The 27,695-nt window shown below is 40.5% G+C and overlaps 1 protein-coding gene across 1 annotated transcript; it reads left to right on the plus strand.

Annotated features, from left to right (window-relative positions):
* Window positions 1-6,390: 6,390 nt before the first annotated feature.
* On the plus strand, window positions 6,391-27,327 carry SPTSSA (serine palmitoyltransferase small subunit A). Its single transcript, XM_049612912.1, has 2 exons — window positions 6,391-6,559; window positions 26,170-27,327. Exons 1-2 carry the CDS (start codon window positions 6,457-6,459, stop codon window positions 26,271-26,273), a joined length of 207 nt encoding a protein of 68 aa, XP_049468869.1. The 5' UTR covers window positions 6,391-6,456; the 3' UTR covers window positions 26,274-27,327.
* The last annotated feature ends 368 nt before the right edge of the window (window positions 27,328-27,695 follow it).

Genomic DNA, 27,695 nt, shown 5'->3' on the forward strand with positions numbered 1-27,695 from the left:
CTATCTGATACAATATTCAGAGTCACAGAAGGGAAGTTATTTTACTTTACTAATTGATTATTCTGTTCAATCTTGTCTCATAGGTGAACTATTGATCAGTTCAAATATCTTCCTAAGTAGCCAAATCTCCTGCAGAGGAATTTTACACTTTAAAAGTATAGCATCCTAAAACTGTTGAACACGTATCAAAATGATTCATTGAACAGCAAAGTTTTTAGTTATGTTATTTTGTATTCTATATTTGCTCCCTCGGAGGTTATTTTAAAGGCTACAAAGAATGCTACAGCAGGAATGGCCTGCTATTTGTTTGAGATTTAAAGGAGACTAAGGATGAAATCACTATTGTGTTTGTACTTGGAAATTAGGCAGAATGAGTTAGAGGAGGTGGGATCTGTTGACGTGAGACTTGTTTAAGTGGGTCCTCTTGTTTATATGCATTTGCTAATGGGACAGGCAGGTTGGCAAACAATGACCTCCAGAAGGGTACATTTGGCTCTTGTCCTTCGGTCTACCTGTAGGATCCCACCCTTCCAGCCAGACACTGCTCCCTGCCTTCCTCTCTTCACAGCAGCTTCGGGACCTCAGCCTCCTCAGCCTTCTCCACAGCCCAGCCTTGTTGCCTCCTTGTTTCCTTGCATACTCAGCTTTGGCGTTCTCAACACTCAGCTTCCTCAGTTCTCATCTCCTTTCATTCTGCATCTCCCGCCCCAAGCCCCCTTCCTCGGCTGCTCTGGTCATATGGATGAACTCTGTTCATTTACTTCTGATGGGAGGGGAGCAAGATCATGCCACCTTTCTAGTCCACAGGTCTGTGGATCTGCATGTGGGGGGCATACCTTTGCAAGGGGGAGCAAGTTTTCATTTCTGAGGACCTGAGGTCAGAGTGGGGACTGATGGTGCTGACAATAAAGTGTGGTGGGGAAAATTCACTTCCTTCCATATCTCCCAGGAAACTACTGATACCACTGGCATCTGGACTACATGTCGGCCAATATCAGGGTTCCTGATCTACCAATGCCACCTCACTTGCTTGTTGCATTTCCCAGAAGTTTCTTAATAGTCAGTCACCTGGTGCCAAACACAATGGGAGTATTAGAAAGCAGGCCTCAGTGCCTAGCACTTAGTAACCATTCAATAAGGATTTGTTACGTGCATGTATGAATGAATACAGGGGTTAGATCGACTCTTCTGTAGCTCCTTTATTTGGAATCAAATTACAATACTTGACATATTTAGGGGCACTTGGGTGGCTCAGTTGGTTAAGCCTCTGATTCTTGATTTCAGCTCAGGTCATGATCTCATGGTTTGTGAGTTCAAGCCCCACACCAGGCTCTGCACTGACAGCAAGGAGCCTGCTTGAGAGTCTCTCTCTTCCTCTTTCTGCCCCTCCCCCACTCATGTTTGCAAGTACGCTCTCTTTCAAAATAAATAAAATTAAACTTAAAAAAGTTACTTGCCATAGTCATATTTTAACAAATTGATAAGGTGTATTTACCTTGTGAAACAGAATAAAGGAAACCTCATTTAATATGGAGCTGGGAGGCCAGAAGATTCATGGCATCAAGCCCTGCATCGGGCTCCGCGCTGACGGCACGGAACCTGCTTAGGATTCTCTCTCTTCCTTTCTCCCTCTCCCTGTCTCTCTCTCCCTCAAAATAAACTAACTTTTAAAAATGCACAAAAGTTTTACCAAGCATTTACTGTGTTTTGAGACATTGCGTGACATGTTCAGAGGGTTTTCCTTAGTTTATGTACTCAAATTGACTAGCCTTGGTCGGGTCCTTTCCTCCAAAACCAAGCCACTGTATGAGCACTTTCTCTACCCTAGGAACAAGATCTCAACCCTGCTACCAGAGCCAATCTGCTTTTCACCTTGTCTTTCTCCTTTACCCACAAACATCCTCTTCGTTGCTCCTGGAATAGCTCAGACTTCAAAGGCTCTGCCCAGCCCCTGCAGGAGAGACTTGGGCAAAGAACCCCAAGGTTACTGTGGCTGCTGGTGCATGCATATCACAAAAACCTAGTGGGCCATTATGTGTTTTCTTGTCTCCTTGCCTGGGCCAGGAACTCCTTAAGTGCTGGCTCTGTGTGACCCGCCCTACCACTCCCAGGGCCCCTGGCAAAGGGAGACATACTTACTACAGTTAAACTTTATTATAACATTCTTTCCAAGGGACATAAGGACATGTTTCTTATTAGACCATAAACTCCGAGGGCAGAGGTCATGTCATATTGGTCTTTCTGTAACCCAGCACTGGCGTAGCCAGCATATTGTGGGCATAGAGTAGTGGGAGGTAAGTGAATGGATTGGTGAACCACTGGCTCATTCCAACTGAAGAGATGATTAAGTGAAAATTTACAGGAGGTAAACAACATACATGGGATAGTTTCCTGAAAGCCTGTCATTCTTTTCTCATAAATTAAAAGTATTTTCAGGGGCACTTGGGTGGCTCAGTCGGTTAAGCGTCTGACTTCAGCTCGGGCCATGATCTCACGGTTCATGGGTTTGAGCCCTGCATCAGGGTCTGTGTTGACAGCTCAGCACCTGGAACCTGCATCGAATTCTGTGTTTGCCCTCTCTCTTTGCCCCTCCCCTGCTCATGCTCTGTCTCTCAAAAATAAATGTTAAAAAAAATAAATAAAAGCACTTTCAGGACGAAAGTTGTCTTGGAAAATAAAAGTATTTTCAGGATGAAAGTTTTCTTGGAACTCAAGTACATGATTAATAAGCAGGAATAGCCAGTGGTTGCTGGTAAGCCAAGCTGGGGTGACAATAGTCAGCTTGTTATATTGATAGAGTGAAGTTGTGTATGGATTTTTAAAATGGCAGATCTTACCAAAAAAAAGCAGACCTGAGATACTTGGAAGAGTGACTCCATATTACTTAGGGATGGAATTCGGGGGTGGGGAGATGAGAAAGGAATTAAAACTGGTTCAAGGTTTCTGGGCTGGAGATTGAAGTGCTTTTTGCCATTAACAGAGAGAAGAATGTGAGATAAGAAAGAAGGTGCATGATTAGTTTGGGCTTGAATATGTCTCTGAACTCCAGCGTCCATAATTATTAAATAGGGGTTATGCTTGCTCTTTCTGAGGAAATGAGATGATGTGAAAGCACTTCGAAATTTGAAAAGGGAAGGACTAGACAATTATGTTAATGATAACCTTTATTATGAGTTTAATTATACTTAGATATATTCTTTTCTTTAATGTTTATTTATTTTTGAGAGGGAGGAGGGGCTGAGAGAGAAGGGGACAGGATTTGAAGCAGACTCTAGGCTGAGAGCAGAGAGCCCAATGGGGGACTTGAACATGCAAATCATGAGATCATGATCTCAGCCAAAGTCGGATGCTTAACTGACTGAGCCGCCCAGGGGCCCCATGGCTGCTGTTTATTAAGGCTTTAGATCTGATCCTCCAGCTGACTGTCTTCACCTGTATCTTTAAGCTCATAAACTTGGCTCACACCTGTCCCATCTGAAAATCAAACCAAACAAAACCCCTTGCTACTATCCTATCTCTTTCTCTTCACAAGCTTCCTGCAAAGATAAATCTGATTAGCTCACTTCTCTTCTTACCTCCCTACTCCCTCTCTAATCCGGTTTTTGCCCTTATCACTCCACAATGAATGGGTCATCAGTTGAGCCCCATGTGGACAAAACAAATTGGCACTTCCCTTCCAACGTTTGGTTGATCTCCCTGAGCCACTTGATCTCCTGGCTGTCCCTTCTTTTCTTCGCTTCTCACACAGGTCTCCCCTCCTTACTATCAAATCTCAGCTCCTCTTGAGTGCCCTTTATTGGCTCCCTTTGGACTCATCCCCTAAATGCCAGAGTCCCTGGGTTTATTCTGTACTCTGTTTTTCCCATTCTCTGTGCTTTCCCTGGGTGACCTCATCTACAACCACAGCTGCAGTTACTAGGGACTTATTGAACATTCACATGCCTGTTCAGACTTCTCTTCTGACTTCTGGGCCCATAGGCCTACATGCCTCTGGACAACTCCACTTAAATGTCCCTCAGGTACCTCAGCCTCAGCCTCACCTTAACAGAATTCATGTCTTTTCAGTCAGATGTCTTCCCCTGGATTCTTTGTGAATATTGTCATCATCCAGGATCCCAGCTTCTTTCCCCCATTTCTAGTCAGTTATGAAGAATAGCAAGATGAGGGAATTTTTGTTCCCTAGAATCCCAGAGAAGTTGAGGGATGCAGATTGGCTTGATAGGGCTGTACGCCCAAGGAGAAGCAGCAGATTGAGGAGCTACATACAATGGAGAGAACCAGGTGGTAGGAATGGCATTTTGGGAGCTGGCCCAGTGAGGGAAGGGTAGCTATGGGTGATGCTTCCAATCCTGGGTAACCTTAACTGAGCATCAGTAGGTGCTGAGGTATTTGGAGCTCTGGAAGAAAAAGGAACAAAGCTGGAACGTACCCAAACAGATCTGAAAAGAAATACTTCAGAGAGGAATGGGGACAGAGAGAAGCCCAACACAGTAAGACTTGGAAATGGGAGGGCCAAGTGGACTTCAATTTCTCAAGGGTAAGAAGCCCCTGAATGAGTATGGGTTATAGATGTTCATTTCATTTACAGGTTCTACCTCCAACCTGATCTTCTTTTTCTTAGTATCCTCTAGGCTACTGCGCACCCCCAACTCTTGTTTCATCTTATCAAGCTGTTGTCTCTTTTAACTTTTGTATGTTAAGGTAAAAATTCCTTTGCTTCTTACACAAGGCCCTTCAGGATATGGTCCCCATTTACCATGTAGCCCCATCTCTTGCTCCTGACTACACAGTCTTTTTGCTTCAGCCACATGAAAGTTTTTCCAGCCCTTTAAAAGCATCACACCTTCATATAGCGGTTCCATGTGCCTTTTGGAATATCTGTCTTACCCTCTCCTCCTTAAACTCATTCATTCTGCCACTTCTACTTTTCCCTCAAGCACCATCTCAGAAGCCTTTTATAACCCCAATCTGATTTTCTCTGACCTATCATGGCATTCTACACATAAAAACAAACAAACAAACAAACAAACAAACAAAACCCACCTTTACCACATCTCACTGTAGTCACTTAACTCACCTCTCTGCCTTAGCAGACTGGTTATGTTAGGAAGGTAGATTTCAGCGTAGCTGGCTTTCTATCCCCAATATTTAGCTCATAAACAGCAGTTGATATTTCCAAATGAATAAATAAAAAGTTATCAACCATGAAAGTTTTAAAGTTTAAGCAGTAGGATATTTAAAAGAAACTTTTTTTTAATTTTTTTTTTAACGTTTATTTATTTTTGAGACAGAGAGAGACAGAGCATGAACACGGACCGCGAGATCGTGACCTGAGCTGAAGTCGGACGCCCAACCGACTGAGCCACCCAGGCGCCCCTAAAAGAAACTTTTTAACATTTAAACAGCAGGCCATTTAATGGTCATTTCACGTGCTAGCCATTCACCTTGTTCCCGGAAGTGAGTGCAGTCTTGCTGGCCCATTTGCCAGTGGGAAGATATGGGCATTTAAAAGTGCATCTCCAGGAGGTATCACCAACCCACAGAGGGATCTCAAGCAGCCTGTCATCTACAGAGCTCACCAGATCAGGGTCCATTTCCTGGCCTTGACCTGTAGGGTACCTGTAGCCACTAAAAGAGGTATGCAGATATTCATTGTTAAGGTAATCTCTTTTGTCTTTAGGTTAAGGAATGCAGGGGGATATGTTGGTCTATATGTGTATGTGTTTGTGTGTGCGCGGAGGAGGGAGGAGGCAATGTGTGCATCACTTCTTCAGAGACGCCTTCCCTGACCTCTTTGGTTAGGTGACGTTAGCCTCCCCACCCTCAGAGCACCTTATTCTCCCTCTCTGCACGGGTCACAGCTGTTGCATTTATGTGGTTAATGCCCGTCTCTCCTGCTAGATAGGAAACTGCTCGAGGCAAGGAACCCATCACGATCCTGTTAACCCCCGTGGGATGCCCAGTAGGATGCCTGAAGCATCACAGGCATTCTACGAACAGGTCTTCGACAAACGTTTCTGGGGCGAACTGGGGCTGCCGACCACCCCCGGTCGGCCTACCGCTACCCCACCGAGGACTAACTCCCCGCCCACCAGCGGCCGGGCCAGTCAGGGCGGGGTAGGGCGCGGCCGGCGGCGCGCGGCGGGGCGCTCTCGCTGGGAGGGTTCTCCCGCTCGCGTGGGCGCGGCCGGGGTAGGAGAGGGGGAAACCGGGGAGGGAGCGGGGTGACGCGTGGCCACGGCTGGGCCAATGAGCGCCGGCCGGGCGGGGCTCGCCTCCGGCTGCCTGGGCGCGCGCGGGGCTGGGCGTGCCAGCGGGTGACGCGCCTGGCCGGCCGGGCCAATAGGCTCGCGGTGGCGGGCGGGCGGGCCTCGCGGCCGGGGGCTGTAGGACGCTAACCGGAGGCCGGCCGGACAGACTGACGTTCGGCTTCAACGAGGAAGGCGCGTGGCGGGGATGGCGCTGGCGCGGGCCTGGAAGCAAATGTCCTGGTTCTACTACCAGTATCTGCTGGTCACGGCGCTCTACATGCTGGAGCCCTGGGAGCGGACTGTGTTCAGTATCCTGCCCAGGCCGCGGGCGCGGGGGCCGGGGGGCGGGGGAGCGGAGCCGGGCGGCATCCTCCTGGGCCCAGGCGCCGGGGTGGGGGCGGAGAGGCGGCTGTGCGGGGACGGCGCGCGCGCGGACTCGCTTCTTCGCTGCGGGCGAGCGGGGCGGAGGTCTCGGGGCCCAAGGGCGGCGGGCGTGCGGCTGGAGAGGGTGGGGTGGGGGGGGCTACATCCCTTGATCCGGGGTCGCCGGTGAGTCGCTTTGCCGAGGTAGAAGCGGCTTTATTACTGGAGGAAATCCCCTAGGGCGATGTCTAACCTGGTGCGTCCTCGCCGGCACTTCGGCCGCGCCTGCCTTTGGTTTCGTCCCCTTTGCTTTGGGAGGCAGGGACCATGCAAGTGGAGCAAATCGCTCCTGGCTTTGGACGCCTTTGACCTTTATCTGTCCCTGAGTTAGCTGACTTTGGTCCTAATGAGAATGCTAACCAGTTTACTAGACTTTTAAAATCATGTGAGTTTGTGTTTGTGACACCCCAATAGTTTTTTAAAAGCAGTTTGTTGTAGCTTTTTGGTCTCCAGGATGGGGAGTTTAAAAAGTGTGTTTTATTCATTAAGTTGCTGTTTTCACAGTCCATAGAAGTCGAGCCCAGAAAGGAATTTGTGGTTAGTTGTAAATAGTGTTTGAAACTGTGTTTTCATAGATAGCTAATAAATACTTGTTAAAGACTATTGAATGGTCACTTGGAGCCAAGCAACTGTGCTGAGCGTTTGCCTGTATCTTAACCCATCTAACTTTCATAACAACCTCACTTAATAAGCAAAGTTGTGTGTAAATAGGCTTTCTGAAGCCTGTGATGTTTGTGTTTTCATTTGCAGAATATAGTAATAATGAGCTGTAACTTTTTTTTTGTTTTTGTTTTAAATTTGGGGGCCAAATATAAAAAATATTTCACATAACATGTACTTCATACGGGGTTTCTCTTTTTTTAATTGAAGTATAGTTAACACAACGCTACACTAGTTTTATGTGTACAACATAGTGATTTGACAACTGTATATTACACGGGCTCCTTTTCAATGTGGTTTAGTTTGGAATAGCTTGAGAACAGCTTTGCAAATGCATTGTTGCATTCTGGTGGAGTGACTGAGATCATTTCCTTCCAAGCATTAATAAGTGTGCTTATTTGTGTTGAACTAGCATAAGGTTGTACTCAGAGCTGTTTTTTGTTTCAACACTTTGGAGGACTTTTAAGCTGCTTACAAGAAAAATTATTTATTTTTATTATTGTTTCTTTCCAAAGCTTTCCAGCACTTAAGAACCATGTTTTTGGATTTAAAGTCTGAATGTAAAGTGTGCTCTGATTTCCTGCACCATTTATTTATAGCTGCAGTTTAGTCTTACTCTAAGTTCTATAGGTTAGAGATCAAGTCACCCGTGTAAAAGGTATACTAAGTATAGAAGCACAGACTTCTTGACTCGGTTAAAATCATCTTTTTTTAATTTTTTTTTTTTTAATTTTTAAGGTTTATGTTTTATTTACTTAAGTAATGTCTACATCCAACATGGGGCTTGAACTCACACCCTGAGATCAAGAGCCACATTCTCTTCCAACTGAGTCAGGTAGGTGCCCCTCAGTTAAAATCAGGGGCTCCTGGGTGGCTCAGTGGGTTGAGCGTCTGACTTCGCTCAGGTCATGATCTCACAGCTTGTGAGTTCGAGCCCTGCGTCAGGCTCTGTGCTGACAGCTCAGAGCCTGGAGCCTGCTTTAGATTCTGTGTCTCCCTCTCTCTCTGCTCCTAACCCACTCGCATTCTGTCTCTATCTCTCTCAAAAATAAATAGACATTAAAGAATTTTTTTTTTTAAAAAAGTCACATCCTCTTCGAACTGAGCAGCTAGTTTCCTTACTTAGATAATTTCAAAAACCCTCATATTCAACTGGGATTCACCTTCCAATTTACAACAACCATTAACTTCTAGCTATTTCATTTTGGAGAAATAGAGAAGCAAATTCAGATGTTTAAGGATGCCTCTAGAAAAATAGAGGTGCCCCTCAGTTAAAATCAATTTAAAAGTGAATTTAGGATTACTTGAGTGGCTCAGTCGGTTAAGGGCCCCACTCTTGATTGCAGCTCATATCCTGATCTCACTGGTTTGTTCGATTGAACCCCGGTGTTGAGCTCTGTGTTGACAGTGGTGAGCCTCCTTGACATACTCTCTTTCTCTCTCTCTCAAAATAAACATTTAAAAAAAAGTGAATTTAAACAATGTTGCACTAAATCGACACTCTTTAGGAGGTTGAATGTAGAGCTCACTGTCAGAGTCCATCAAAAGTTTTACTCTTAAAAGCTTTTGCTTGGATACATGCTACAGTGTCAATGGTATTAAGGTTTTCCTCTTATATTGCAATAGTAATAGTGTCCTGTAAATAAACCAGATGATGGCTCTTTGGGAGGGGGGTGGTGGCATAAATTATGAAATGAAATATAATGCGTCTGTAGATTTTTGACTTCTCATTGGTTTTTGTGACCAAATGTTTTGTTTTAAAAAAACTAGTGAAAACTGCAACAAACTAGCATCAGGGCTGTAGAACACTATGGCTTTAAATCTAAGACTAAAAAGATATTATTTCAAAGTTCACATTATTGAATTAACCAGGTGGAAATGTAATAGTTTTGACATATGCCAGTCTTAAATTACTATCAGCTGTTGTGCTTCTATTCCAGTTGAACTTCTAGACTTAAAGTCAGGCATTTAATTATTGTATACGATTTTGGAACATTGATTTGAAATTGAATCTTCATTCTAGGGCGGAGGAAGAAACTGAATGAGGAAGCTGGATTTCCCCCCAGTTATTAGGAGCTTTAATTACTGTGAAGTAGTTTGAATTTCATAAGTTCATCAATAATTAGTAAGTTTCATATAGAACAGTTTTGTAGCCAGTTACATGGTTTTGAAAAGAGACATACTTTCTTAAAAATTGCATTGAATCCAGTCATTGCTGCTAGCAAACTAAAATTTCATGTAAGAAATTTGTCTGGCTGTCTGAAAAATGGTCTCTGAGTTAGAAGTCCTAACTAAAGACTCTAGAAGAAGGTAATTTCACTAGTTTACATGTCACTGCTGTAATTCCTTTAATAAATTGAAGTTGTCCCTGTTTTAGGGAAACTGATAGCCTTCTATTAACTACTTCTGTACATTTTTCTAGAGGCATCCTTAAACATCTGAATTTGCTTCTCTATTTCTCCGAAATGAAATAGCTAGAAGTTAATGGTTGTTGTAAATTGGAAGGTGAATCCCAGTTGAATATGAGGGTTTTTTGAAATTATCTAAGTAAGGAAATTGTCACAAAAAATAATTTTAAATATGTTTTTTAAGGAAATGCATCTGGGGGCGCCTGGGTGGCTTGGTCGGTTAAGCTTCCAACTTCGGCTCAGGTCATGATCTCACAGTCCGTGAGTTCGAGCCCCGCGTTGGGCTCTGTGCTGATGGCTCAGAGCCTGGAGCCTGTTTCAGATTCTGTGTTTCCCTCTCTCTCTGCCCCTCCCCTGTTCATGCTGTGTCTCTCTCTGTCTCAAAGATAAATAAACGTTAAAAAAAAAAATTAGAAAAAAAAAAAAAAAGGAAATGCATCTGTGTCAAGTCAGGCCCACTGCAAATTGTTCTTGAAAGAATAAGGTTTAAAAACCCGTTTTGTAATTGTACCATGCTAGGGCCCGTATCCTAAATTTTCTCTTACTTTAAAAAAAATTTTTTTTAATGCTTATTTTTGAGAGAGAGACAGAACGTGAATAAGGGAGGGGCAGAAAGAGAATCCAAAGCAGGCTTCAGGCTCCGAGCTGTCAGTACAGAGCCCGACATGGGGCTCGAACCCACAAACCGTGAGACTGTGACCTGAGCCAAAGTCAGATGCTCAACTGACTGAGCCACCCAGGCGCCCCCTAAATTTTCTCTTATCATCTGCTTTCTGTTACCATATTTGAAACGATAATTAGCTTTTTGTTTGTCAACCAGTACTTGAACATTTTCCATGTGCAGACATGGTATCTGTCCTACACGAGAAGGGGACGTGACACCTGATTAAAACAGAAGGTAACAATCAAGTGAATGGAATAAGGGCAGAGTAGTATTACAATGAATACTACAGCAGAGCCTGCAGACTGTAATTCATTGAGCTCCATCTCCAAAGTAGAAGTTTTAACATGTTTCAAAAGCCCCCTTTCCCTACTGGCAGCCATCAGTGGGAAAGGAAAACACCAGGTTTTGTAACTAAGGCAAGTTTTGTAACCAGCGAGGCACTCCTTGTAGTGTCTCACTGAAAAACATTGTAACCATGCTGCTGAGAGGTATGGAAAAATTACAAATACCTTGTTAAAATAATTTGAAGAATAAGTAAAAGTTATTTAGCTTTTTTTTTAAGATAAAAAAGGACTTTATTCTGTAATCACTGAGCTATATTTGCCATCTTTCTATGACTTCTTATGTTTCCATGACATTTTATACTTCTATTTATTTTAGGCAAAATGTGGGCAGTTTTTTGGTTTATGTTAGGAATTAGATTTACCCTGAAAGACAATCTGTGTTCCATCAAGAAAAGAAATTTTTTAAACCACAGTGCTGGGCACATAGATAGTGCTTGAGAAACATTTGTTTGTATATTGATTTGTCATTTCAAAGGAATTGCAGAAGTACTTAGGAATGGTAAAAGAGACCTGATTTTAAAGCGGATTTGGGTAGCTTTGGAGCTTGGCTGTTGCTGGTGAAAAAAATTCAGTTCTTGGAGAGAATTCAAATTAAAAGAAGCAAAAAATACTATAGAGTGAAAGAACTTCTTTGATTTATTTTAAAAAATGTTAACAAAATTTACTTTGTTATATATATTCATTTGTAAAATATGTATGTTTGCTGAATTCTGCATTTCACAAGAATTAAGTACTTCCTAATTGCCAGATACTATTCTAGGTAGTGGGGGTATGACTGAACAAAACAGATAAAAATATTTATTCTAATGCTACTAAATAAAAAATATAGACTATTAAATTGTTATAGCTCTTCTAGAGAAAAACATAACAGAAGAGGATAGGAAGTAGGAAGGAGTGTTTTTCAATTTTAGCTAGAGTGGTCAGGAAGGGCATTTGGAAAGATTTAAAAAAAAAAATTTTTTTTTAACGTTTATTTTTGAGACAGAGACAGAGCATGAACAGGGGAGGGTCAGAGAGAGAGGGAGACACAGAATCCAAAACAGGCTCCAGGCTCTGAGCTGTCAGCACAGAGCCCGACGCGGGGCTCGAACTCGCGGACCGCGAGATCGTGACCTGAGCTGAAGTCGGATGCTTAACCGACTGAGCCACCCAGGCGACCCGAGAACAGGGATTCTTTAAGGCAGAAGAAGTGGCAAGTGAAGTTGAGAAAGCAGGTTAGGGCCATTTATTAATTTACCAGATACTTCTGGGTGCATACCTTGTACAAGATGCTGGCTTAGGTGCTTGTGATACATCTGAGCAAATGAGACAAAGATCCCTTCCTTGTGGAACGTTTATAATTGAATTACATAGTATGCTAGGTGGTAAGCATTGTGGAAGACAGAGAAGTAGGTCAGTGGGATAAATGTGCAGATGGGATGGAGTTGTTTCTAAAGAGGATATCAGGAGAGGCTTCCCTGAGCAGCATTTGCGTAAAAACATAAAGAAAGTGATGGAGTTAGAGAGTAGAAATCTAAGGGAAGAACATAGCTGGCAGAGGGAACAGCCAGGGCAAGTCCCTGAGTCCAGAGCCTGCCTGGCACATATGAAGGCCATCACCGAGGCAGGTGTGGCTGGAGCAGAGTGACCACGGGGGAGAGGGCAGAGTCCATGGAGATCCTGGAGGTCATGGTAAGGATTTTGGCTTTTAATCTTAGTTGAAAAGGATGCTCTTAGAAGGTTTTTGAGAGGAGTGATCCAGTCTGACTAAGTTTGAAAAGGTTTACTTTAGCTACAGGGTTTGGGAAAGATTAAGGGCCATGAGGGGAGGCAAGGGTAGAAGCAAAGGTAGGTATTTTGGATTGGGGTAGGCTTTGCATGATAATGAAAAAGAGAGCATTAAAAATTTAAAGGTGTATGCTGTGTCAGTAGCAGCTAAGTTAATTTATTTTTGTAGATTTTTGCTGTATCCTCAAATGCTAACAGCTAGAATTGAGAAGAATTTTTCTTTGCATCTCAATATACTAAAGTATTTGAGAGTTTAGAAAATATGAATTTTTAAATTGTAAATAAAAATAGATCATATATCCTCATGGTTCAAAACTCAAAAGGCACCAAAAAGGTAGGTGGTAAAAGTCTTCTTTCCACCCAGCCACCTCAGGACAACCCATGTTACCAGTTTCCTGTGTATCACTCCTGAAGTATTCTGTGAAAACCTGGAAAATGCACTTAAGCTGTTTTTAATAGCTCCTGGTTTGGTAAAATCAAGGCTTTTATAAGCCAGGAGAGAGGTGTTTGAGGTGTATATTTTGCCTTGCCATTTTTGGAGTCACTAATAATTAAGTTAGTATTTTTTTCTGTGTATTTCCTGTGTAACATATTTTTGTAAATAAACACAACAAACAAAACAAAATTGACAAAGAAACACTGTATTTTGGCCAGGGGGGAGCTTTAGCTCAGTGTCTCTGTCTTTGGCAGAGCTTCCTCTGAGCTATTCAATAGAAGGTATTATCATTAAAACCCCAATTCACCAGAGTCTTCTACTAGAACTTTCTTCTTAATGAGTACCTCTTTTGAAGAAAATGTTTGTATGTACAAAATCCTTTGATACTTTAAATAGAGTTCCAGTAAAAATCAGCATGTGGTTTGATGATTAGGCAAAAAAAGTATATTTTTTTAATGTTTATTTGTTTTTGAAAGAGAAAAAGCATGAGTGGGGGAGGGGCACCGTGGGAGAGGGGGACTGAGGATCCAAAGTAGGCTCTGTGCTGACTGCAGAGAGACTGATTCAGGGCTTGAGCTTATGAACTGAGAGATCATGGTCTGAGCAGAAGTCAGACACTTAACTGAGCCACCTAGGCAAAATTGTTAATATCAGAGAAAGTTACTTCTAGAAAGATATTTAGTAAATCAGTTTAATGCCTTTTAGAAAGATTTATCAAGGTGTCTTCAAACAAAATGTGATTTCAGAATAATGTTGAAATAGCCCAAACATTGCCTTCAGACTTAAGGAGAAAGAGAATTTCTTCCCACTAGTCTTCAGTCTTTTACATTTCATGCCATTTTCTTTTGAGATTCCTTTTGTAGAAATGAATGCAGCTCTCTGTTACAAGGGAGGGCTGAAGAGGGGGAAGTAGAGGTAAGAATAGTTGTAACTGATAAATTAATGCTTCCAAGCCTCCACCCCAGTGGTATTTAGACTTTTTGTGTAGCCCCTACAAGAACAAAAAGTAATGGGTATTATCTTGTTCATTTAAGTTGACATTTGAAACATTTCATAGTAAATTTAAACAGTTACAATGGATTTAATTCCTTGCTTTTCATATGTATTTTATTATTTTATGTGTATTAGAAAGTGCAAGTAGGGGAGAGGGGCAGAGAGATAGAGAATCCTAAGCAAGTTCCATGCTCAGCATGAAGCCTGATGTGGGGCTTGATCCCATGACCCTGGGATCGTGACCTGAGTCAAAATCAAGAGTCAGACGCTCAACTGACTGAGCCACCCAGGTGCCCCTATGATTGTATATTTTTGTTAAAACCTTAAAACTATATTTTTTCTTGTATAATTCATAGAAAATGTTTATCGCATAACCTATTTGGAAACACCAGTCCTTATTGTGAAGCTAAATAGGCAAAATCAACCTTAATTTCTGTCAGAAAAAGCTCAGTGCCATTTTTCTGCTCAAGCAATTGTTACATAAACACTTTTACCCCTCTTGCCTTTTTTTTTTAATTTTATGACTTTATTTGACAACCAGTGCTTATTTCTCATCGATATTGACTGTAGATTAAAAAAAAAATTTTTTTTTAATGTTTATTTATTTTTGAGACAATGTGAGAGACAGAGTGCAAGCAGCGGAGGGACAGACAGAGGGAGACACAGAATCCGAAGTGGGCTCCAGGCTCTGAGCTGTCAGCCCAGAGCCCGACGTGGGGCTCAAACTCATGAACCATGAGCTCATGACCAGAGCTGAAGTCGGATGCTCAACTGACTGAGCCACTCAGGCGCCCCTGACTATAGATTTTTGAAAGTGGTGACAGGTCCATAGATAACCAATGTATTAAAGCTTGTTTGGTGAATCTTCATCCTAATGTTTTCTGGACAACCACACATGGGTATGCCCTGGGCCATTCCTCATTCCTTTGACTCAGACAGCTTTGTGGGGCCTGGTGTCAGTGTGCACATCTGGACTTCCCGTCTCTTCATGGCAAATTTCCAGACTTTTGGCATGCTTCTTGAAGCCTACTCCATGGGTGTGCTTTTAAGTGCTGACATTGTATTATCTGGTCACTACCTCGTTGATGGCAGAAAGGCCCTTCTCACCATCCTTCTTTGTAGGAGCCATTCTGTCAGGCCCAGGCTGGGAAGCTGTCTCACTTCTGGATTGAAATTATTAAATGGATAGATCGATGAAGCTTGTAGCTGTGCCAGGAGTTTGTTACCGAGTTGAAATAAAGTACAACTCAAGGTAGTTACTCTTTGTTTGCTGTCCCAAAAATTATTTTATACCCTGGGGAAATGCATAATTTTGGATTCAGGAAGTAAAGTGGTAGAAATGAAGTTGCAAGGGGGGATGGGAAGGAGAACTAGCAGATCATGAATAATAGCAGATCATGATAATGCTCAGATCAGGCTTTAGGAGAGTCAGTGGCAGCTGAAGATCTGTAAACCCTTCCCTTTAACAGATCCTAACCTTCTGGAAAGTCTTCTTGTATCTCCAAGGCTCCTGTGCTTTAGTTCAAAGACAGCTGCTCTAGCCTGTTTTACCCTGCCTTGATGTTGGGTTGGCTAAGTGAAAATGTTAGAATATCCCTTATCTATACTTCTTTGGATATTACAATTTTTTCTTTAATAGCTCTCAGGAAAGATGGAAGATGAAGAAAACTGTATTACACAAGAACTGTGTGTGTGTGTGTGTGTGTGTGTGTGTGTACACTTATGACCCTGAGATTGAGTCACATGCTCTACAGACTGAGCCAGATAGGCATCCCATCCACTACAAATTTTTAAAGACTTTGTGACCCACCCCCTAGGCTTTAACATTTATGGTACTTAGGAGCAAAGATAAGATGGATTCTTTTGTTAAAAAACAAAAAAAAAACAAACCCAATGCTCAATTTTAATAGTTAAAACTATATGTTCCAGAAGATCTACTTAATAGAGCATATATACTTTTCATAAACTGGAATGCTTAAAAAATAGTAGTTATGAAATGATAGATAGTATTTATGATCAATAGCTATGAAAAGTAGAATTACTTTTCTAATTCTCAGTCGGTTGAGCGTCTGACCGGCTCAGGTCATGATCTCACTGCTTGTGAGTTTGAGCCCCGAGTGGGGCTCTGTGCTGACAGCTCAGAGCCTGGAGCCTACTTCAGAGTCTGTGTCTCCCTCTCTCTCTGCCCCTCCTCCACTTATGCTCTGTCTCTCTGTCCTTCTCTCAAAATAAATAAAACATTAAAAAAAAATAATTACTACTAATAAAAAAATTTTGGCCATCACATGTGTTCCTGAAAAAATCCCCAAGTTATAGGGTTTATGGGAAAATAGCACTAGAGCACTCAAAATCTATACAACTTAGTAAGCAAGCACTAACTAAAACAATAATTGACATCTTGGGGGGGTAACTTGGATAGCCCAGGCAGGCACGCTGGGGGCTGCCTCAGAGGACATTAAAAATGCATGGGCAGAATTGACTGGAAATGCTAAGTAGTGTAGATGGTGTGGGCTGCCATTGAAGAGGTACAGGAAGGAGTTCAACCTTCCACTAGCTAAGAATTGTGCTAGCCTGGAGGTGTGCTTTTCTGGAGAGGGAGTCTGGGTGCAGATACTAACTTTTAATTTTCTTTTTTTTTTTTTCTTTAATTTTTTTTAACGTTTATTTATTTTTGAGACAGAGAGAGACAGAGCATGAATGGGGGGAGGGTCAGAGAGAGGGAGACACAGAATCTGAAACAGGCTCCAGGCTCTGAGCTGTCAGCACAGAGCCTGATGCGGGGCTCGAACTCACGGACCACGAGATCATGACCTGAGCCAAAGTTGGCCGCTTAACCAACTGAGCCACCCAGGTGCCCCACTTTTAATTTTCTTAAAATAGGGCTCAAAGGATTCTTGCCTGTGCAGCATCTAAGCTAAAGGATGTTTCTTGCTGAAGGTTATAATTCTTCTCTCACTTAATCTGGCTCCCCTAATTTATGAAGAATCCCGTATGAAACAATACAGCTCCTATGTTATGCTAGTCATGTGTGAGCTAGCTGATATTCCAGGAATGTATCACAGCAGAACAGATTATATTTCAGAGCAGGCTGGGGGTTTTGTCCCCTTGATCCTGGGACTTCAAATCTGCATGAAATTAGAAGCTTTAATTACAAAGGTGCACAATGATACACAGCCTGGGTGTCTCTGGGCTCAGAGCTGCAAACCATTTCCAGGACTTCAGTTCAGAGTTGAACATGATCATTGGTGGTTTCAGCAGTATGATTTTTTGTTTCTTTAGTTTGTCATCAAGTTGTAGTTTCTAAAATCAATTTCCATCCTTCGATGTAATCATACTACGCGAAGTTTAGAGAATGTGTTTTGCTTGCTAAATACTTAAAAAAAAATTTTTTTTTTGACGTTTATTTTTGAGAGAGAGAGACCGACCATGAGTGGGGGAGGGGCAGAGAGAGAGGGAAACACAAAATCTGAAGCAGGCTCCAGGCTCTGAAATGTCAGCACAGAGCCTGATTCGGGGCTTGAACTCACAAACCGCAAGATCTTGACCTGAACCGAAGTCGCATGCTTAACCGATTGAGCCACCAAGGCACCCTGCTAAATACTAACTTCTGATGCTAATGTGATGTCCTTTAAAATGACCCATGGATATCAAATTGACTAACCTACACGGGACTGTAACAGTATCAGTATCTTCTACTTGCTTTTATTTTAAGGTAACCAGAAAAGTATCAAGAGATAGTTGATATATTTGGTAAAAATGCACTTTCTTAACATTTCTCTTGGTGATGATCTCCAGGTGTTTTTTTTTTTTTTTTTTTTTTTTTGATTTGAATATAGTTAATATACAGTGCTATATGAGTTTTGGGTGTGCAATATAGTGAATCAGTAATTCTCTACATTACTCATTACTCATCATGATAAGTGTGCTCTTAATCCCCATCACCTATTTCACCGATCTTCCTACCCAACTCCCCTCTGCTGACCAGCAGTTTGTTCTCTCCAATTAAGAGTCTGTTTTTTGGTTTGTTTCTGTCTCCTTGTTTGTTTCTCTCCTTTGCTTGTTTGTTTTGTTTCTTAAATTATACATATGAATGAAATTATATGGTATTTGTCTTTCTCTGATTGGCTTCTCTCTCTTAGCGTTATACTCTCTAGCTCTATCCATGTTGCAAATGGCAAGAATCAGTGCATTGAAATTATTTAGATTTGTGAAGAGGTATGAGTTGTACCTGCTGGAACAGAGGTCCCTGGCCTTTTCCCAATGAGAAACTACTTTTGATTTCTCCAAAGTCTTGTGAATAGGTTACTAAGGTAGGCGGTGATAGTGCGGTTACTGGCTGGGACGGAAAGTGTTAGTTGCTGTGGTCTTGCTTCTGATGTACTGTACTTACCTTCAAAGCATTTCCTCTCTTTGTTATCAGGATTTTTTTAATTTTAATTTTTTTTATTTTAAGTCTCTAGGAAAAGGGTTGGGTATGGCCCTTATATGAGCAAAAGAAATCTTTTTTTTTTTCCTATCTAGCTGGAAACTTATCAGCTGATGATTAGTTGGGGTTTCCTGTTAAAGAACAGCAAACAACATACAGATATATGGTTTCACATCTATTTGCTTTTAAATCCACTGAACCCATAAAACATTTATGTTATATCCAGGTTATAAATAACCTGATTGTTCATTCAGTCCTTGAACAAACATTTATCTTCAGCGCCTGCACATATCCTGGCACATTATCTGCTCAGTTCTTGAATGATTTATGAAGCACCTGCTTTATCTAGCAATGCATTACAGCTGCAAGCCAAGGGGCGGCTGAGCCAATGTACTCTGGCCCTTGAGCACTTAAAATTCAGTGGTAGAGGCAGTTACAAACACACACATTTTTTTTTTTTTTTTTTTAGTTTTTTAGTTTTTTTTTTTTTTATATTCCAGATTTTGCTAGCTTTATACTTCTCGAATCATATAGCCCCCCTCTAGAATGTCAACCCAGTTAATTACTGTACTGCTACTGGTATGTATATCTTTCAGACAACAGTAAGGGTTTTCTTAGATTATTCTGTCATTTTGAGTATTGCCTTCCAATGTATGCGTGTTATGAAACATTGATTATTTACATTTTTTCTCTGTGTGTATGTGAAACAAGATTACATCAGGGGTGGATGAGAGTTGCCTAAGTGCCCTCTCCATGCAGGTGGTATCCTAAGATGTTAATGCAGGAAGTGGCCTCTTTTTATGGAGAAGAAACTGTTCCAGAGGGATTGTGATGTCTCAGAATTGTACTGTAAATTAATAACAAATTGGTAGCAGGGTGATCTTGGGAAGTTCCCAAACATTGTGTAAGTCATGATGCTAAATGCCTATGGCCTCAAACAATAGTATTTTTTTTTTTTTTAATTTTTAAAATGTTTGAGAGAGAGAGACAGCGCAAATTGGGGAGGGGCAAAAAGGGAGGGAGACGCAGAATCTGAAGCCGGCTCCAGGCTCTGAGCTTTCAGCCCAGAGCCCGATGCGGGGCTCGAACCCACAAATGTGAGATCATGACCTGAGCTGAAGTCAGATATGCATAGAAGAATTTAAAGTTTTGACACTTTAGGGGCGCCTGGGTGGCTTAGTCGGTTAAGCCTCCAACTTCAGCTCAGGTCACGATCTCGCGGTCCGTGAGTTCGAGCCCCGCATCGGGCTCTGGGCTGATGGCTCAGAGCCTGGAGCCTGCTTCCGATTCTGTGTCTCCGTGTCTCTCTGCCCCTCCCCCGTTCATGCTCTGTCTCTCTCTGTCTCAAAAATAAATAAACGTTAAAAAAAAAATTAAAAAAGTTTTGACATTTTAGTGTTCACAAATAGAGTTTCAGTTTCAGATTCTTAGAGTAGTTAACTCACTGAGCCACCCAGGTGCCCCTCAAATAATAATTTTAATAAGGATTGTATTGCCTTTTGTTGCAGAATAGATTTGATTCAAAATTCTCACATGAACCCTGAAAGGTAGGTGATGTGTGTCCTTATTTTATAGATAAGGAGACTGGTGATCACAGAGTTTTTGACACAATCAGGAATTGGCAGTGTTACAGCTCAAACCTAGGTTTTCTCCAGTGTCATGGTGTTTCCAGAACTCATTTCTTGTGCTTCACAGTGTATGGAGTGTATGGAGTACATTTTAAACTTTGAGAGGTGTATTCAAGAATGCGATGGATTGAGAAATCTGATCAAATGCCAGATAGCAAATTATAGGTAGTATACTCTGTGTGAGGAAACTTCTAAGGAGATGAACATCACACATTCCCTAACCTTGCAAATGTCACAATAAAACCAGTACTCAGTAAAACTACCATTTTAAATGGTGTCAAGCATAATCTCAGGGAATGTTCAACTCAGTTACACTGGAGCTATTTCAACTACATTGCTTAAATAGGCATTTGTAGAAAGCTACTCATAAAAGGGGCATTCTTTCTGCATTTTTTGCAAGGTGATTATTAAGGGTCGTAAAAGTTCCTCATGGACCCATTGTCTACTTATTCACCTAGTGTGAATTGTGTAGTCATGGTTTAGTTAAGTTGGTTTTAAATATTTTCTTATGTTTGAGAGCTTTAAGATAATTTTTGGGAATAATTTTGACATTTAATGGTACAGAAAACTTACTGTTAAAGCTTATTTAGTTGCTGTGATTCTGGAAATAATTAGAAATAGGATCAGAATATAGAAACATTTGGGGGGAGACACAGGATAAAAGTTAAATTTAATAAGTGGCTATGAGTGAAAGGTTAGGTTAAGTTTTTTTTTTTTTTTTATTAAATAATTCTTTGAGCAGCTTATAAATTGGCATTTTTGCATGTAGGCTCAAGTGACTTTCAGTACTTTGCTGTTTATCATGGCCAGAATTGAGAATTGTTGATTTCTGAGAGCTAAGACTTTCTATTTCCTAGTGGCAAAGTAGGCCCAATGATGTCTAACTCAAATTTTGTAAGGGAGGAGAATCCTTCACACAGAACAGTTTTTAGTCTAGTACTGCATGTAGCTTCATTTTCCTTTACAGTTCTTATTAAAAAAAGTTATTGACTATTCAGGCATACAAAAACTCCATAAAGAATAATATAGTGAATGTGCATTTACTACCAACTAGGCGAAGAAAAACGTTACTAATACATTTGAAGCTCCATTTATACCCTTTCTAAGTTGTTTCTCCTTCCTTCCTCTCCCCATTTCACCTTACCAAGTAGCCATCCTGAATTTAGCATATATAATCATTATTTATTTCCTATTGCTTTTACTCCATATGTATATGCATCACAGCATAATGCTATATAAGATCATGAACTCTAGTATCTTATATTTTAATCAGGCAAAAAAAAAACTTTTCAAGTTTGGTAAGTTCTTATTTCACTGGCAAGACATAACATTTTTTAATGTTTATTTTTGTGAGAGAGAGAGAGAGAGAGCGCGCGCGAGTGCGAGCACGAGTGGGGGAGGGGCAGAGAGGGAGATAGGATCTGAGCAGGCTCCTCACTGTCAGCTCAGAGCCCGATATGGGGCTTGAACTTGCAAAATGTGAGATCATACCTGAGCCGAAGTTGGACGCTTAACTGACTAAACCACCCAGGTGCCCTGCAAAACATATGTGTAGAAGAATTTAGAGTTTTGACACTTTAGTGTTCACAAATAGAGTTTAAGTTTCAGATTCTTAGAGTAGTTACCTGTTAAGGTAATTTGTGCATGCTTCTTAACTGATATATTCTCCATACTAAATTAAAGAATTATAATTAAATTTATAATATAAAGAGTATGTAATATAATCATTCAAATGACTGTTTTTAGTAATCATTTCCTACTTGATTGAATTTGAGCCAGTGACCTGAAGATCTTTGCCATTTCCTTTACTTGGTATGTACACTTAAATAAAAGCTGTAAAAATCTAAAAAAACATTTTGAAAATACGGTATTGCCTAGAAATGGACTTTTATTTTTTCTGTAGTCACTATAAAGTTTTTCACCACAGTAATATGTGGAATATGTAGAAAGCACTGCAATGAATCTAGAATCAATGTTTCTTGAGCAATTTCATTATTCATCAAATATTTATTGAGTGTGTGTTACGTTAGATGTTGGAGATACAAAAATAATAAGACATTGTTCCTGTGCTCAAGGAGTTGATAATATGGATGAGATAAATACATTAAAAAAAATAGGTAATGTCAAGTGATAAGTGTTGAATTATATGAATAAAGAGCTTTATGAGCAGTAGGGCCAGGAGGTTGGGAGTAAGAATGGGAAAAATATGAATGCTAGAGAAAGCCTCATAGGAGAGAGGGTAACTACCCAAGCTCTAAGAATGATTGGGTTTTACCAGAAGGAGTAGGATTTTTCATATATACGAAGGTTTTCATAGTGGTTAAGAACACAGATTTTTGGAGTGTGACTGATTTGGTTTGGAATTGGTTCCATTGCTTCCTCTGATTTTGAAATTCAGGGTTACTTGAACTTGCTGGAGGATTTAACACAGTGTTGGGCGCACACTAGACATTCACAGAATAAAAGCTGCTATTACCACACTATTATCCTGACTCCTGTTATTATTAAACCATAAGCAGAAGCAGAGCAGTATGAAAATATACAGCATTGTTTTCTGAGACTCACGTAATATGGCTGTGAGTAGGATATGTTTGTCAGGGGAATTATTTGGAGTGTTGGAAGGCACAAGGGAAAAGTAGTATAGTAGGTGGTGCTGTTGGTCTTCACCTCGACCCCCTCTACTGGCTGATGTGTCCCTCCTCTTTTGTCTTCTACCTGTCCCGTTCTTCAGAGTATTGGCCTTCGCCAAGGCAGCTGTCTTATCCAGGTGGGTTTTTCTCACCCAGTTCTGCAGCCAATGATTGACAGATAAAGGGACAGAAAAAGTCAGGCCTCTTGCCTCAAAGCAAAACATGTGGTCCAATTCATGCTCCAGAGCATCCTGTGGGAGCTGAGCCCCTGAACCTACTTAGCTTTTTCTCCCTGCTCTGTTTTGCTCTACTCATTCCTTTATGCTAAAACTCCCTCACGAATAACTTGTACAAGAATCTCTGTCCCAATCTCTCAATTTCTGTCTACTTCTATGGACTCCAACCTAAGACAGATACTTTGGACTAGATTGGAAAGGTCCTTGGATGTTTTGGCTTACAATTACGCATGCTGTCCTGTAACACCGGGAAGCCTATCTGCGCTGACAGCAGAGAGCCCGACAGTGGCTCAAACTCACGAACTGTGAGATCATGACCTAAGTTGAAGTCAGATGCTTAACTGACTGAGCTACCCAGGAGCCCCCGGAAGCCTAATGTATTTTGAAAGGATCACTTTAGTAGAGTGGCATGGAAAGTGGCTAACAGCCTAGAATCAGAGCTTTGGCATGATTAAGGAATGATAAATACCTCAGTCATTTATTATCGATTAGGGTAAGGGAACATGAGATATAAAAGTCATTTGTAGGGGTTGGGAAGAACTGAGAAGTCTTAGATAATTTGAATCTGGGGAGGAGGAATCAAATTTCTGGATTTAGTGACTAGGCAAATTGTTAATAATTATGTCAACTATTTCAAATAGTTAAAAAAAATAAGACACTCCTAGAAAGAGGTAGTTTTGGAGAAAGTTATTGAGTTCAGTTTTGGCTCTGTTGAACTTAGGAAGTACCTCAGAAATTTCATAGGTGAAAATGTTTAGCAAGTTGTAGGAAATCCCTGTCTGCAGTACAGAAGGTAGGTTCAGGTCAGCAACATTAAGGTGATTGTTCAGGCCATAAGAGTTTGTAGGGTCCAAGACAAAACATTAGGGATTCTATTTTGTCATTAAGAATGTTTTCAGCTATAAGTATAACATTTTACAACTTGTTCAAGAGTAAAGAGACTTTATTGGCTTCTATATCTAAAAATCCACTGGTGAGGTAAGCTTCAGGTGTTTTGATGAGGTTTCTGGCTCCATTTTCCTGTGATTATTTTTGTTGCAATAATAATGTGGCAGCTTTGTTCTGAGTTGTGCTTTTCTCATGGAGGCAAAGTGACTCCAGTGATTCCAGGATTCCATCAACAAACTGCATATTCCATAAGGAGAGAGAGAGAGAATGAATCTGTGTTCCTTAATTCCTGGTAGAAGTCCTAAACTTTGAGCTGGCTGATCAGTTTTGAGAGTGGGAATTATTACAAAGATAATTTCTTTTTTTAATGTTTATTTATTTTGAGAGAGAGAGTGCGTGTGAGTGTGAGCCCACGTGAGTGGGGTAGGGGCAGAGAGAGGGAGAGGGGGGAATCCCAAGCAGGCTCCTCGCTATCAGCACAGAGCTTATGCGGAGCTTGATCCCATGAACCATGAGATTGTGACCTGAGCCGAAATCAAGAGTCTGACGGCTAAGCAGTTGAGCCACCCAGGCGCCCCAAAGAGATGGGTTTTCTAGTTGGTTAAGATCAGTTGGGGCTGGAGATGGGAAAGGTTAGGCCCATCCAGAGAATGTGACTGCCATTCTAAGAGTAGTGGTGGAGTGTATGTTTGGGAGAAAAGCACAAAATTCACTCTAATTATCTTACATATGAGGGACAGATAGGGAAAAAGAGCCAGCGACACAGCAAAATGGTGAGAGAAATGGGAGGAGAGTCCTGGAGAAAAGCACCTTCTTAGCTCAGAGTGGGAAGAGTTTTGAAGAGGAAGGACTGAAATTGTCTATTCAAATAGCCATTGGATTTGATAGGTGGCCATTGGGGACCTGAGAACTGTGTAGCCTGCAGGGGTAGAATTTATATGGTTGTGTGGGTGATGGGTAATGATATGAAAGCAATAAGCATTTTTTTTTTATTTTAAGAAATTAAAGGGTATATAGAAAGTGGTAGCTTAAGAAAGAACTGGATTAAGAGAGGCTAAGAATTAAATTAAAAAAATGATTATGGGAGACTTTCATCCATGTTGATGAGGAGAATGAGTTTAGGGTTTGAGTTGGATAGCTTCAGTTTGTGCTCTGGCTCAAAAGACAGTTAAAAAAATTTTTTTTAAGGTTTATTCAATTTTAGACTGAGCACGAGTGGGGGAGGGGCAGAGAGAGGGAGACACAGAATCTGAAGAAGGCTCCAGGCTCTGAGCTGTCAGCACAGAGTCCAATGTGGGGCTCGAACTCACAAACCATGAGATCATGACCTGAGCTGAAGTTGGGCGCTTAATTGACTGAGCCACCAGGCACCCCAAAAGACAGCTTTTTGTAGGGCCCTGTGTTTTGTCAGGCTCTGATGAGTAACAGTCATGATAAACATTTCACAAGAAAGCTGTTAGAGCAAGCAAGATAATATATAAAAGAGGTTTGTCAACTGAACTGTTATACAAATATTAGTTGGTAGGTAAGCACGTTGTTTATTTAAACCCTATCTTCTTGTGCAAGAATGTAAGGTATTATAGAACTACTATTATGTAGAACTGAAAGATATGAAAGACAAGAGTGGGGGCAGGGGAGAGAGAGAATATGAATGAATGAATTCATAAAATGTGGTCCCAATTCAGAAGCAGTTATTCCTTTTAACATGGTTACATGACAGCAAAGCAAAAATCTCTTAGATTTGACATAATTTCTGTTAGCAGTATTTTGTGTGGCCCAAGAGGAGGGCCCCTCGTTGTTTTGAACATACACGTTTCAGTTCCTTTGGAATGAGGACAAAGGAACACAAAACAGATGTTTGTTTTGGTTATCAAGATGACTTTTATTGGATGTTGCAAAGTTTAGTGATGATGATAAATGTTTAACAGTAGCTGCTTCTGTCACCTTATGTGTCGTTAGGTATATATGATTGATCTTAGCTGAGGCTCTAAAGCCAGCACTTTTAACCAAATAGTCTAAATAGTTCTAAAATTCTTGGATCAGACGTTCTTATTATTAAAGTTGGTAGACCTTTTGAAGTAATGAAATGCAATTTTATTCCTATGCATTTCTGTTTCTTAGGTTGAACAGCGTCACTTTCTGCTTCAGTTGAAGCAGTCTGATGTTTTGAAGCATAAATAGGGGGAATAACAGTACCTATCTTGGAAGGTGATAGTGAAGATTAAGTGAGCTACAAAACTTAGAATAGTGCCAGGTGCGTTAATATTAGTGGCTAGAATGGTTAGTTCTTGACATATATGAGAAAGCACTAAGTGAGTGAATGGGTACTTCAACATAAAACAGTTGAAAAAACTTTTGGGATTTACTTTTGAATAAATTAAGAAAAAGTAAATTGTTTCCTTAACTGTGACTCAGATTCCATGCTGGTTTCCATCGTGGGGATGGCCCTGTACACAGGATATGTCTTTATGCCTCAGCACATCATGGCGATATTGCACTACTTTGAAATTGTACAATGACCAAGACATGACCAGAATTGAGCGGTTCCTTGGGGAAGATCCACCTTCTGAAGTTGGGATGAAACTTCATCAGATGTCCTAAGAAACTCTACTAGATGTCAACATAACTAACCCTATGAATATAAAGACTAAAATTCATGAGTAGAACAGGAAAATAATCCTGACTCATGTGTTGTGTTCTTTATTTTTAATTTTAAAAGAGGCTCTTGTATAGTAGTTTTTGTGTATTTTAACATTGTAGTCATTTGTACTTTGATATCAGTATTTTCTTAACCTTTGTGACTGTTTCAATATTACCCTGTGGAAGCTTTTCTTAATGTAACTTTGAGTACATTTTAATTGCCTTCTATTTCTAAAACCCAAAGTCATTAGTTGGGCTTTACTGTTCTTGCTATTGTATGGCACATACATCTGCCTGGATATATTTCTACTCTTGACCAAAGTTTTGTAAGAAACAATACAAGATTTGGGGCAGGGGGATGGGGAGGGAGGATATTTTATTGAGAACTATTTACAAAAGACTTAATCTGTAAGTTTGAACTCAGGAGTACAGTTTTAGCTATCTAGACTCTACTCTTAACAGCTTTTGCTTTAAAACTATTAAAGTATTTCTTAATAATGAAAAAGAAAGATCTTGCTAAAGTTAAAATAAGGAACATTTCACCTTTTAAATATTTAATTTTTATGTGGACTCATTTCCAGAAAACTTTGGTGATGATTCTTGTGACAAAAGCATTAAATAGCATTAATAGCATTATTATGTAATGCTTATATACCATAGAGTTTTTAGTAGAAAGTAAATCAGTTTCCTCTGAGGGTTATTATTAACAATGTACTTGCTTAAATTTAGTTTCATGATTGTACTGGGTGCTGCAAATGCATTTGCACATTGCAATAAGATATGATGAGATGAATTGTTAAAAACTAGCAAAAAGAAATGTCAACTTGGTTAAAATCCTTTCACTCTTTGTATTTTTTTTAAGATTTTTATTCCTTAAATGTAAAATGACTACCTAATTTTTTGATGTAACTCATTAAATTCAAGGAAAAATCAGCTGATGTAGCAGTATATTTTTCTCCAGTTGTTAAATATTGATCTAGTATTTACATTTTTCTGAATTGATTGTTGTGGACAAGTAAGCAGTAAGTATATCTTAAAATGTTTCTCAACATAAAAGTAATGCTAATTAGGAATAGACATTTTAACATGCCTCCCATAATAGTTTCACTATTTAAAACAATGTAAGTATTTTTGGCTCTCAGTTTTAAAGACTAGACTTTTGAAGTGTTTTCTAGCCTAGAGGTATGGAGTTTAGTGTCTTCAAAGAGTCCATTTATATCGTCACTGTTAAATAGGGATGGTGAAGATAATATGTAATTATTTAGTTTCAGTATTCATACTGTCTCAAATTGATGAATATG

The sequence above is a fragment of the Panthera uncia genome, assembly GCF_023721935.1.
Source record: "Panthera uncia isolate 11264 chromosome B3 unlocalized genomic scaffold, Puncia_PCG_1.0 HiC_scaffold_1, whole genome shotgun sequence".
In the NCBI taxonomy this organism is placed as follows: Eukaryota; Metazoa; Chordata; class Mammalia; order Carnivora; family Felidae; genus Panthera; species Panthera uncia.

What these genes read in the sequence shown, in the direction of transcription:
- SPTSSA (XM_049612912.1), top strand. Translation starts at nt 6,457, where the DNA reads ATGGCGCTGGCGCGGGCCTGGAAGCAAATGTCCTGGTTCTACTACCAG. An exon ending in CTGGGAGCGGACTGTGTTCA is followed by an intron (nt 6,560 to 26,169) that starts GTATCCTGCCCA and finishes ACTGTGACTCAG; the next exon opens with ATTCCATGCTGGTTTCCATC.